This window comes from Vipera ursinii, assembly GCF_947247035.1.
Source record: "Vipera ursinii genome assembly, chromosome: 6".
NCBI lineage: Eukaryota > Metazoa > Chordata > Lepidosauria > Squamata > Viperidae > Vipera > Vipera ursinii.
Genome location: NC_139515.1, coordinates 23,212,464 through 23,225,971, shown reverse-complemented (window position 1 = coordinate 23,225,971; position 13,508 = coordinate 23,212,464). Strand labels below are relative to the sequence as shown.

The 13,508-nt window shown below is 35.7% G+C and overlaps 1 protein-coding gene across 1 annotated transcript in view; it reads left to right on the top strand.

Annotated features, from left to right (window-relative positions):
- CPED1 (cadherin like and PC-esterase domain containing 1) overlaps positions 1-13,491 on the top strand; it is a 131,387-nt gene extending 117,896 nt beyond the window's left edge. The window contains exons 19-24 of the mRNA XM_083366680.1: positions 318-506; positions 5,089-5,309; positions 6,117-6,218; positions 8,102-8,189; positions 10,231-10,377; positions 12,820-13,491. Coding sequence (XP_083222806.1) covers positions 318-506; positions 5,089-5,309; positions 6,117-6,218; positions 8,102-8,189; positions 10,231-10,377; positions 12,820-13,053 — 981 coding nt within the window. The 3' untranslated portion in view covers positions 13,054-13,491. The remainder of the gene's footprint in view (positions 1-317; positions 507-5,088; positions 5,310-6,116; positions 6,219-8,101; positions 8,190-10,230; positions 10,378-12,819) is intronic.
- The last annotated feature ends 17 nt before the right edge of the window (positions 13,492-13,508 follow it).

Sequence of the window (13,508 nt, the reverse complement as noted above, 5' to 3'; positions counted from 1 at the left end):
TATTGTCACATGGCAAAGTGATGCATTGTGGTTAGAGTGTTGGACAAGGCCTGGAGAAATTTAAATCTGAAAGTATAATTACATTTATACAGTTTCCTAGGGACTGTCATTGTATCCATTGATTTTTTTTAGTCCATTTCAGAGGTCCTTGGAGATGTAAATTTAAATTAGTAACATTTCTATGTGAAGCAAAGATTTGTTTTGTTGCCTTAAGTCTCTCCCATTTGAGTTCATTTTTATTGCTTTTTAATATTGGATCAAGAGAAAGTAAAAGTTCTTTTGGGTTCTAGTCATAAGTGTCCGCCCAATTTATTTCTGCTCAACAAATTCCAGGTAGAGATATAAGAATGGTTATCATCTACTTTCCAGGACAGTGGGTTGTCCCTTGCCTTAGTTGTTCTGATAATAGAACCTGTGACTGGAGGCAGATAACATGGCAGCCAAGAAATTGTCAGTACCCTGTTCTTAATAAACCAGAACTCCAAAAGTGTGTAGAAAGAAAAAAGGTAAGTCACAAGGTCTGTAAGAAAAAGACAATTTATCTCTTCATTTAAGCTATAGTTTTTTTAAAAAAAATACTGTGTTATTGATATTTTAATAGTTCTTGTAATTTTTATTGTAGTGAAAACAATACCCTAAGTTTGTTTCCACTAACAAAATGCTATATATTAGTGTTAGACATTAATTTGTTTTGCACAAATTATGTTTTTTCTCTGGCGTGTAATGCATGGCTTTGCTTCTGCTGACCAAACTTATGAAGTCTTCCTTCATGTTCTTGTGCAGGCCTCAGGCGGACCGCACTTTTCTTATCTTGAAGATTGTAAGATGACTGCTTGGAAAAGCAGTGTCTCCTTAATAAGCATGGTTTGACTGTCTAACATCTGGCTGAGATGTGTGACACAGGTACAGCTGTCTGCTAACATAAGTATTCAGAGGTAAATGTTACATTGCAAATATTGCAGTGTATTATGCAGTTAAGAAAAATACTTAAAAAATAACCCCAATATAAGCTGCATGAATAATGAATATCTTAAACATTCAACTATATATGGTGCATGAACTTCTTTAACACACATCCATTCTATTTTTTGAACTATACAGTAGTTCCCAGAATTCCCAATATAATTTAGAAATTAAAATCTAAAACATTTGTTGGGTATCATGATATTTAATTTGCCTTATATTAGTGTTTCTCAACCTTAGCAACTCTAAGATGTATGGATTTCAATTTTCTGAATTGGCCAACTGGTATTCTGGAAGTTGAAGTCCACATATCTTAAAGTTACTGAGGCTGGGAAGACTGTTTTATATAATGGCACCATGAAAAATGTTCTGGAATAGATGAACCATAAAGTAATCGGCACCAATAAAGAAAAAAGGTCTTATCTTTCCTGCTGATATTGTCAAACAGAATTACTGTCAAGGTTGACCGCAAATATCTATCATTCTTTTTATGTTTCTGCCTTATTTAGCACACAATTCTTCAATTCCAGCTGTGGGCATTCATTTTTTTATTTACCCTTAGAAAACTTAAATTCAGTTATACTATCTGAAATTTGGACTATCTAATCTTATGCCTGCCATAATTTCACCTCACAAAATGATTGCTTTAGAAAGTTCTACTCTATTTTTTAAAAAGTCCTTATTTATGGCAGGTTTGACTATTGATTCTTATTTAGACTTCTTTAAAAGAAAAGATATTTTAATTTTTTTAATAAACAAAATAAATTTACAAATAAGCATAAACACAAAAACAATCAGAAAAAATGACAAAAACTTCCCATGTAGAAAAAAGAGTCAGCTCAATATTTAAACATATAATTAAGTCTTGACCACACAGAATAATATTGTTTTGTCTTTCCATTACATTGAGAGCCAGCCCATAAACAGACAGCAAACAAATATGAACAATCTACAATTATAAAACTTAAGTTGTGCTATCTTTCCAATTTTGAAGAGTAATATTTTTTACTCCTTGCCATACTCAATAAATTTATACTTTTTCATACAGTGATATATTTTATATATAATTGAGGAGTTTACTCCCATTATAAAGCAGAGTAAATGTGGAATCGTGTAGGGCTGAAATTGAAGAAAATGTTTTTGTAATATAATTATGAGCATGAAACCCAAAAGGAGAAATTGTGGAACAACTCATAAACCGTAAGTTAATTTCCTCTTACCCATGTCACAGTTATGACTGAATAATGGTGAGAGCCTTTTAAAATATTTCTGGGTTATCTATAAATGAAAGATGATTTTTTTTTCTTCAGTTAGCCTTATCTTATAATTATAACAAACATCAAATATTTCAATCTTGTACTTGTTTATTTGTTAATATGAATATTTTAACCTTTAATTAAGTGTCTTGCAATAATTAAAATCTGTCTTAGCAGTAGTCTTTATAGGTTTATAAAAACATACTATAGATTTAGAATCACCTCCCCCCAAATTGCAGTACTAACAAACTTGGAAGCGAAACTGGATGTTTTAATGGGATATTATTGCTTTTTTTTATAATTTTAAACATTTTTTTCTTTTCAATAACCTAAATGGTATAAACATAGACGTATCTTCAATTTAAAACCAGTAATTGCTCCAGAGAATGCATCAATAAGATCTAAAATTATGTGTTTGTTCCAACATTTAGCAGATGTGCTTTGCTGCATTTAATGTAGAGAATACAATATTCTATCGCTAAAAATGGAACTAAGAGCCTGTCATGATATTAAAATAAAAGGTTGTCACAGTATGAATTGTTGGGGTGGGGAGGAATAATCAGGGCTTTTTTTTCTCATAGAACGCTCAGAACAGAGTTCTGGCACCTTTTTTGGATGGAACCTTGTAGGGTAGGCAAGGCAGGTTGTATGACGTGTGAGTTCCGGCACCTTTTTCTTTTACAAAAAAAGCACTGGGAATAATGAAACACAATATTGCGATACAAACTCCACATTTTTTTTGTATTTGCAATTGTGACACCAGACACAAATATATAAGAGGCAGAGCTTGTGTCACATAATACACTTTTGGTCATTTTGGTTAAATCTTCAGCTTCTGCAGATATAAAAAATCAGACATTTTACATTTGTGTCAACTTAGTTTTAACTTCTGTTCCATAGAGAAATGGAAGTAATGCCATTCTTAAAGTTACTTCTCAGAAATGTTCCCACAGAACTGCCCCCTCTATTAAAGTATCCAAAGAAATGCCTACTACTGGAGTAAATAATATCTAAAAAATGTAATAGAACAAATCAATTCATTCTCAACCTGGTACTTTTTAAATGTGTTGAACCACTAATTCCATTGTCCACAGTCAGCACAATAGTTAGGGTGGAATTGTAATCTGATACATCCAGAGAATATCAGGTGATATTCTGGAGCAACAGATACCCTGACAAGGTGGCAGAGAAAATTGGAATATAATGTTGACAAGAACAGGTGATGCTCAAATCCTATGCTTCCCCATGAAGCTTATGATGTGGTCCTGGAGACACAGCTGCTCAAGAAATGCAGGTTCTATAAGGGCAACAAATATGTTGAGATTTGGATTGGTAGGGCAACTCAGCTTTGTTTCATTAATGGCCATGGCTTGTCATTGGCTTTATTCTGACCTCCCTTTTAATTTCTGCAGTCAAGTTATTTCCATCAGTGCTAACTTAGATCCACTGGGTGAGGTGGAGAAGTACACACAGATTGTCTGAGACAAGAAAAATGGGTTATAAATCCCTAAGCACTCTGTAACAGAGCCTAGGGAGATTAATGTTGTGTTAGTAAAGCTAATAGGTCATATACAAAGAATGAAAAAAATGTATGCTTGAAAAGGATTTATTCATTTTATATATAATACAATATATTAAAAACATTTCTTTGAACTTTGAGTACAGTGAAAGAAATGCTGGAAACTAAAAGAAAACTGAGAGATAAGTCAAGGGCTTATAACTGTTTGATATCTGACTGGAAGATATTTATGTTTGAAGTCATCCAATCCAAGTATGTGTATCCATCCATTCATAATAGATGCAGTGACTGTAGAATCCACCTCATTTTTTCCTAAAGTACAGAACATCTCTGTTAAAATTAATACTAGTAAATACATATCTGAAAAACAACCTTTCATATTGCAATTACAAGTAGGCCTTGCTTACCAATGATTTGGACCCATTAGAACCTGCCACACAGTTGCTAATGCTGCAGCTGCTAATTGAAAAATCACATGATCACAATGGGCTGACAACCTCACTTCCCCTTCAGTTGTTAAGTGCCACAGCCCATAAGCAAAACATCACATGACCACAATTTATGGTTTTACTTCCATCTTATCTATTAATTCTGCTTGTTGCAAGACAGTTGTGAAGTACACAAACGACAATCATGCAACTGGTTGATTCTGCAACAGTCGTAAATCAGTTGTGAAATGCCTGAATGGTGATTGCATGACCACAGGATGCTCTGACAGTCATATGTGCAAGGATTGATCTCAAAGCTATTTTTTACACTGTCAGAATTTCAAATGGTTGCTAAATGAAGCAATTAGTAAGTGAGGACTATATGAACATTTAAGACTCTCCATCATGCAAGTTGCGGTAATTTATTGCTAGTCCACCAAGCATTCCTTAAACCAGTGGTGGCAAACCTATGGCACACATGCCAGAGGCGGCACGCAGAGCCCTCTCTGTGGGCATGCGTGCCATTGCCCCAACCCCTCCTCCCCCCTTCCCCACTCCTCCCCAGCAGGGTCCCCAGAGGAGAGTAGCCCCTGGACATAGCCTGCGCAGAGCAGCACAGCCAAGGACTTCACCCTCGCACTCCGCTGCATGGAGATGATACTGCAGGGCATGGGTGGAGGGCGTGGCCACCATGGCACTATAGGGCCGCCTGGGCGATCTGTGGCAGGCCGTGGAGGCAATAGGTGGCCCTGCGGCTGAGCAGGGCGAGGGGGAGGGTGGGGGGAGTGGGATGGTTTTTGGGCACTTGGTGTCTAAAAGGTTCGCCATCACTGCCTTAAACCAAAACTGCAGACTTAAGCCCTACTGAGTTCCACTGATCTATCAACTTTTATTAAATAGTTTTTGGTTTTTACCTTTAAAGGTTCTTTTCATTGGTGATTCCACTAACAGAGGAATGATGTATTACTTGATAGAGAGAGTGAATGAGACCCTTCAAGAATGGCAAAAGGCACATGGCATGAAGTTTTATCACAATGTGAACAATGGGAGCACTTTCATTAGTTATTCGTATTATCCCCAATTCTGGATCAGTGTCAGTGAAAGACCTACATTTGAAGAAGCTCTAGAGCAGCTGCTATTCAGGTATGATAGAACATTTGGCAACATTATTTTCCTTTTCCTGGCATTCAGGTGTTTGATTCTAGTGGTTTAGTTCCTGCCTTTGGGCAATATTTACAGTACATCAGTTTCTCCACTGCTTTTACCACTTCACCAGATTGAAAATTCTAGCAGTTACAATTTTGGAGAAACTATTACAATAGAGAAAGAATAACAAGTCTCCATTGGTCTCAGACTTAACTGTATAGAGCAGGTGTGAAGAATTTCTACCCCTCCAGGTATTCGTATACTAAGATACCTAACAGACCTAGACCATGGTCACTGGAAAGGGAAACAGAACTCTAGTATAGCAACAGGTTTCCCAACTCTGTTGTAAAGAACACTTTCCTTTCTCCTTTACATTTCAGAGCTGTTTATCAAAAGTATTTTTTATTGCTGGGAATATTAGTATGCAATAAAAGAGAAAATAGTTCAGAGGTTGGAATGCAATATCCCAAAAATACCAATTGAATGTTAAATATCTTTGAACATTTTGTTGGAATGACTTCCTTGCATCAGGCATGTGCTGCCTTCGTATAAATAATAATTTATACAATGAAACATAAAAACAAGTAATAGTCTGTAATGGAAAATGACATCAGTATGTGTGGTTAAGAATAGTCTTGGCTGATGTGTATTGCAATGTTGCTAAAATATAAGTGCTGCCATCTGTTTAAATGGTAGACCAAAGTAGATGATTGTTGTTGTTGTTGTTATTGTTGTTGTTGTTATTATTATTATTATTATTATTATTATTATTATTATTATTATTATTATTATTATTATTTTCAGATCACAGCCATTAGAGAATACAGACCAGACAATACTAGTTATTGGTGGAGTCCAATGGCTTAATTTTAGTCACTTGCATATTATTCAAAAAGTACTAAAGCGGTAAGTCTTAATATTGTAGATGTTTTTTGTTTGGCATTGTAATGATTAAAAAATAAGTATTCCTAGTGGCTACTTCCAGTATGATTCTCAGTATGTTTAGTCGTTCGGCGTTTTTGCTAGCAGATCATCTGCAGGATCCAGATATTGCTGAATTACAATTTCCTAGTAACCCAGCCTATATGGCTAATAGTGATGGATGTTGGGAGTTATTTAACAATATCTAAAGAATGAATCCCCAACTTTTTGTGACCCACTGGGCATATTTGATATTTTGAGATATCCTTCCAAAATAGCTGATTTGGGTAGGCTTGCTGATTCACAAAAGAGCTGTAATGTGCTATAGACCAACTTGGAAACTACTAATTTTTAGAATGCTACTTGCTATAGCTTTCCTATTTATTTTATTTTATTTTATTTTATTTTTATTTGACACATGAGTTTACAGACAACTCTTTAGAGAACCTGTTTAGATTCCAGATGTATTCTTGAAAATAAAGATGATACTGAAGGCTAGTGCTTTGCTTTGCAGCTTTTAATTGTTTAAATTAAAAATCTAAAAAAAATCAGGGCAAATGATTTGAAAAGTATCTGTAGGTATATTGGCATCTCCAGATACCTTACTTAAAGGAGCCTGAAACTTGAGAAACACAGTTTCATCATTCCCAATAACCTATATTTTAAATATGAAATGTAAAATCCAGCTCCACAAAAATGTCATCTTTTCTTGTATCTGAATCCAAAACTTTCTACATAAATTTCATTTACTGGACCAGATAATTGGAGAAAACCGATCAAAATGTTCATAAGGTTTATTTAATAGTATACACAACTGTACATCCAAATGTACAGCATGCTGAAAAAAACACAATCTGGATGGACCATACCCATTGGGACACACATTGGGTTTTCAGAGTGCCTGATCACCTACAGTAGAAATAGGCATGTAGAAACCAGCAAATAGATCTCCTTCAGACTGAGAGCTTCTAATCTGATGGAGCTGTTTTTGTGAACAGCTGTGGCAGAACTTTTTAAAGCCTTTGCTTGAACAGAAGGTCTCATATGAGGAAAATTTGAATGGTATATACCTGAGAGCTGAACTCACTTTTTATTTTTTTAATCTTATGTGGAGCAAAATTCCATTTTCATTCAAATTTCCAATCAGAAATTCCATTTCCAATCAGTTCCTTAGCTAAGTTACATGTGTGACACCTTCTGCTGCCATTGCTACAAAGCAGTTCATAACATAGTGCTTGTACATATCTGGGGTTACACATCAAATCTTTGGTATGTGGAGTTATCCATTTTTTTAGTTAGGTTCAATGAAGTGCATTTTGTCAGATTCTGAGAACATAGAAAATCTAAAATAGCTTCCATTACAATTTGAAGGCCAATTTACTTGTCCATTTCTTTCAGATTGTTGATCTTTCACAACTTGTTTCTGTGAAGATTACCTCTTAGAGTATTCTTTCCTCCCCAATTGCTTGCAAGTTTTATCTTGAGTCTGATAAAATATAAAATAAATTGGCATCAAAACTTCATCTTTTAAAATAGGTTCTTACAAATATGATTTAATCAAATATATCTTAAAACTGACAACTGTAGAGACATCAGCATTAAATTATAACACAAGGATGATGTCTCCATATTTATCAAGTTAAAATATTTTTGGCTAGATTATACTAGTAATACGTGACAAGACCACTGTTACTTTCTATTTTCACTTAGTGTTCAAATTACTAATCAAAAGATTTTGAAAGTCAACATTTTAAATGAAATGTCATTTTGTTGAGCCTGAATATTGTATCAGTGACAATTTCTTAAAATACTGCACCTACGCAAATCCAAAAAATAAAATATATTTATTTTTCTTATTTGTTCTGTAGAATGAATCTCTCGAATATAATGGTAGTGATAAAATCCCTAGGAATGGGCTTTCATCTACCAGTAGATCGAGTGCATACTTTGTCATCGGTAAGTTACATTTTGTTCGTAGTCTATTAAAATTAATTGTTCCTTTAACCCGTATTTTTTTTGTTCAGCATCCTGATCCTAAGAATTGCACTGATTCTGTAATGTGCACAGATGCCAATAATAATAACAGCTGTTCAAGGTAAAAAAAGCAGGCACATGTAAGATTCCAAGAATGTTCTTTATCATTGTAGTATGGAATAACAGAATCTTGAAAGCCCATTATATATCTGCCCATTAGTTGTGAGCTTTTATCTGATTGTTCCCTTTGCAACATCTCTTCTCCCTCTGGCAAGGTCATCATATTTATAGATGAAAAGCAAATTTTGAATGGCACAGGTATATTAGGCACATAATATGCAGCAGACAAAACATACTGCTGCATTTTATAGCAGTTGCAGTTTCCATGTAGTCTTCAAAGCAGTCTCATGTAATATGCATTATAAAATCTACCAGTAGTTGAGTAGTATTAAGGACATACGTCATTACTAAATGATCCTTCTCCTTCAGAAAGAATTACAATTGGCACACCTCAGGGTTCTCCTGGTCAAGAAGACTCCCAAGTTATGGCCATCCTTCAGGAAAATACTGCCTTCTCAAGAAACAGTAGAAAGCCATGATGATCAAACAACAATTCCATCTTACTAAAGTTCAACTTTAGTCTATTTTGTCCCATCCAGACCAGAATATCCTCAAAAACTGAAACATTTGACAGCATTGGTAAACAAGCGACACTTGGTCCTATTGTGGAAAAACGTAAATAGCCATCAGAGTCGTACTTTAAGTTTGTTCACAATATCTTTCTTCCCTCAGTGGCCATGCCATCTGGCAAAAAACATGTATGTTATTATAAAAAAATATGGTCTGAATTCCTTCCTTCCTTCCTTCCTTCCTTCCTTCCTTCCTTCCTTCCTTCCTTCCTTCCTTCCTTCCTTCCTTCCTCATGCCTGTTCCATGAAGGATAAGCAAACTTTAGACGTGTGTCTTTGCTTTTTTTAATGCAAGTTGTGCCAACTGAAGAAATGAAATATACTTCTAATGGAAGAATTCTGAACATAGTAATTTGTTCTGGATACCAAAAATGAGGTGTGTTTTTTCAACACAAAGCTTTCCCAATATAATTTGAAAGAAATGTCAATTTATTGACCTATAAATTATTGAAGTCAGGTATCATTCTGATTTACTATCTGTCACTCATCCATTATTTGATCCTCATTTGCCTATATTACCTTATAAATAATTTTTTTCATAGTAGCTAGAAAACTTTGAATAAGATAAAAATAATCTAATGTAAAATTGAATTTCAGCCCCAAAATGAGTTTGAAAGAATGCATCTTTAATTATATACAGTATTACCAAATTAGACCACTAATAGTTTTGTGTCATCTCATTTATCAATATCTGTAAGATTAAAGGTAAAGGTAAAGGTTCCCCCGCACATGCGTGCTAGTCGTTTCCGACTCTAGGGGCCGGTGCTCATCTCCGTTTCAAAGCCGAAGAGCCAGCGCTTGTCCGAGGACGTCTCCGTGATCATGTGGCCGGCATGACTAGACGCCAAAGGCGCACGGAACGCTGTTACCTTCCCACCGTAGCGGTCCCTATTTTTCTACTTGCATTTTTACATGCTTTCAAACTGCTAGGTTGGCAGAAGCTGGGATGAGTAACAGGCGCTCACTGTTACGCGGCACTCGGGATTCGACCCGCCAAACTGCCAACCTTCTGATCGACAAGCTCAGCGTCCTAACCCACTGAGCCACCGCGTCCCTTTATCTGTAAGATTAGGGGTACCTAAAACACATTTTATTTCTGAAATAATTTCTCCTTCCCTCTGTCTTTTTATTTCCTCTCTTTCTTTTTCTTTTGTATTATGTTTGTTCTAAGATAAATTTGGGAGTTGTTTTATCGCAGACACACTTGTTTGCATTCAACAAAAATTTGAATATAAATTCCATTCAGACTATTCATTTGCATACCATTCTATTCAAACAGAAACTAGAAAGAAATAAAAAAAAGTTGATGTGAGGTGTCTTGGTTTAAACCGCAGGCAGAAATACAGAATTTGTGGAAAGAAAATCTTGCTATTCTAAACACTGCAAAACACTATGGCTATGAAGTGGTTGATACTTTCATTATTACAATGGGACGGTACAAGGAATTTTTGCAAGGGAAATGTGGATGTCATTTTCATGAGGTAAGAATTTGGGGTTACATGCTTTAAATTTTGTCCTACATTAATGAAAACATCTGAAATATAGCTGTATTTTGGCAATCCACCATAAGCATTTTACAGACAGACCAATTATGGATAAATATAATTGAACTTGGTGCAGCCTGATTCTTAGTAAACTTGCACAGCAATGTAGAATGAACTGAGAAGGAAGAAAAAGAGCTTATTCTGTGTAGATGTTAGCAGAGCACTGAAAGTCTAGCTAATCCAGATGTCCTCTTCTGGAAGGGGGGGGGTTGCAGAAGAGGAGAAGGCAAAGGGGAAGCAGCTAGTCTTTTGTTCCTTCAGAATAACAGAGTTGGAAGGGATCTTGGAGGTCTCCCTGATCAACTCCCTGTTCAGCCAGGACACCCTGTCTCACTCCAGACAAATCGCTGTCTAATCTCTTCTTAAAAACCTCCAGCGATAGAGAACCCACCACTTCTGAAGGGAAGCTGTTCCGCTGGTTTATTGCTCTCACTGTTAGGAAATTTCTCCTTATTTCCAGGTTGCTTCTCTGCTTCATCAGTTTCCATTCGTTGTTTCTTGTTTTGTCTTCTGACCCCCTCTTCTTTGTGGCAGCCCCTCAAATATTGGAACACTGCTTTCAAATTAAGTCCAGCCTTTATTACAGTCAAAGACCAACGTAGGGAAGGATGGGTCTAAGGAATTAAAAAGAATAAAAATGTAGCGGAATAAAATTATATTAAAAAAGTTAAAAGATAGAAAACAAAAATCTAAAAGTAATATTAAAAGTGTCTAAAAGGAAGGATAGGAGCAATAAATGGACTTAGGGATCATGGCAAATTAAATTGTTCATAATACAGACCACTATAATGATGCTCTTTAAAACTAGTTTGTGGCACAAAAGATGTGCTGCAGCTTTAGATTTTTGATTTGATCTTTTTCTCTTCAAATTAGCAACAGTGACCAAACATTCTCCCTCAAGTTCTTTAGGGTTTGGAGACCGTAGGCCCAAACCAGGGTGAAATGGTAGCAGATAGACCCCTTGCCCTGGGAGATAATTGTATAGCAATTTTCAAGGCTTTTGGTTATGTGCTAAGGTTCTGTATCAGGTCTTTTGCCATATTTACTTTTCTTTAGGGACAGAGACTATAAACAATAACATCTGGAGATAGTCTAGTAGTGTATCTTATCAGAGACTGGTCTTACTTCAGTTGATGCTGCCAGAGATATTTTTTTTAAAAGAGGGTATCCCTTACAGACAACACCTGGGGATGGTCTGATGGCATATTTGTCAATAGCTTGGGAGAGACTGTGGACTACTGTATATGCAGCTGCCCACCCACCTCTCCAAGGAGGTATAGCTTAGACAGTCCTTGCCATCCTCTTTATCCTAACTGTTACAAGGAGGAACAGAGATAAAAGGCTTAAAGGCCAAAATGATTTTGAATATAATGCTGCAAATTCTAGACCTGGCTAAATAAACTTAATGACACACAAATGTCTCAGGTGGCTATGTTTATATGTGTAAAGGGGAAAAAACTTGTGTCTTACATGATGCCACTGTAACCTATATTTTAAATCCATGCACAACAGGATTCTAAATGCTAAGAAAATGTGTGATTTCTGAAGAATATTATTTAAATGACTTTAAATAAATCATCTACACTCAGCAAGAAAAAAACATATTTGGCCCATCCATTACCATTCTATCCACTGCAAAAGTAAAGAAGCCACTAAGTTTATCCACAAAGTTAATTCTGAAAAAGTATATATTTTCCAAGCATGGTGATATTGCACTCTTCAATATTCCACCATACAACCAGGGCCAGGAAATATCATTATTGAGGCTAATATTAATATCTATGCTGGTGTACCTATAGATAATCCTTAATTTATTACCATAATTGAGCCTGCCCATCCCATTTAAAAGTCCTGATGGTTTGTAATGTAATTAATCTGATTTGACTACCTTTTTTATGGTGCTCATTAAATGAACATTGTGGTCATTAAATGAATCATTGCTTTGTTATGAAGCCGATTTTGTCAAAAATCACAATTAAAAGCCAATTTTCAACAAAACTATCATAAAATGCAGTCATGTGATCATAAATGCAGCCCAGTTGCCAAATGCATGAAATAGCATCACATGACTGGGGGGCAGCTGTCAGAACTTCAAATCTGGGTCATAAATACCCCCCCAGATAGGTCCATCACAACTTCAAACAGTGATTGGATTACCTGTGTTTACATTGTTGGGTAGACAGAACAGCTACAAAGAAGAAAAGGATAAGAATTAACTTTATCACTTTTCAATATCGCATTGTAAGACCTTTAAATGATTGCAGAATAAAACAACAGTAGTTATTAGTAACTGCATATACAGCTTGAACTGAGAATTTGTTGCATGAACTTGAAGCATTGGCATGAATGCCTTGCAAACCATGCTTCCATCTTTTTCAGGTGGTGAAATCAAAGGCATCTGAAAAAAGCTTTCCCACAGCAACAACTTTCTCAAGACCCCAAGTTCTGGGCAAATATTTCAACAACCAAAGCAACCTTGCAAAACTGAAAGCTTCTGTGTCCAATTCTCAATCTCCTTATCATGTGAGAGGCCCAATCAATCAAGTTTATTCTGAAATACTCCTCAGCAGGATCTGTGGGAACAACAGAAAGGATGCCAGCATGTCATTTTGAATGGTAGGCATGTAGAGCTCAAAGACTCCCCACTTTCCCATGGAGTGGCCCTCTGATCCTCTCAGGTTTAGTACACATTTCCTTGAAAGGCGGAACAAATTAGCATAATTCAAGACATGTGGGCATTTCATCAAAGCCTTAGGAAATCAAGATAGATCTTCATAGATCTGTGGTTTCAGAGGGAGAAACAGAAGCACAAGTGGCAAAAGCAAGAAGGCTTACTTCAAATAGCGCCCAACAAATCAGATGTAAGCTACGTTTATGCAATTTTGTATGATAGAATGTACTGTAATACACTATCTCATTCCATGTTTAAAGGTTTTATGATTGTAAATGAAAAAAGCAATAGAGGAAAATGTACTTTTAGCATTTGCATTGACAAAATGATGGCATCAGTTCTAAGACTGCAACAAAAAAAAATCTCACAAGAGGTTTTTGTCCAAAACACGTTACAT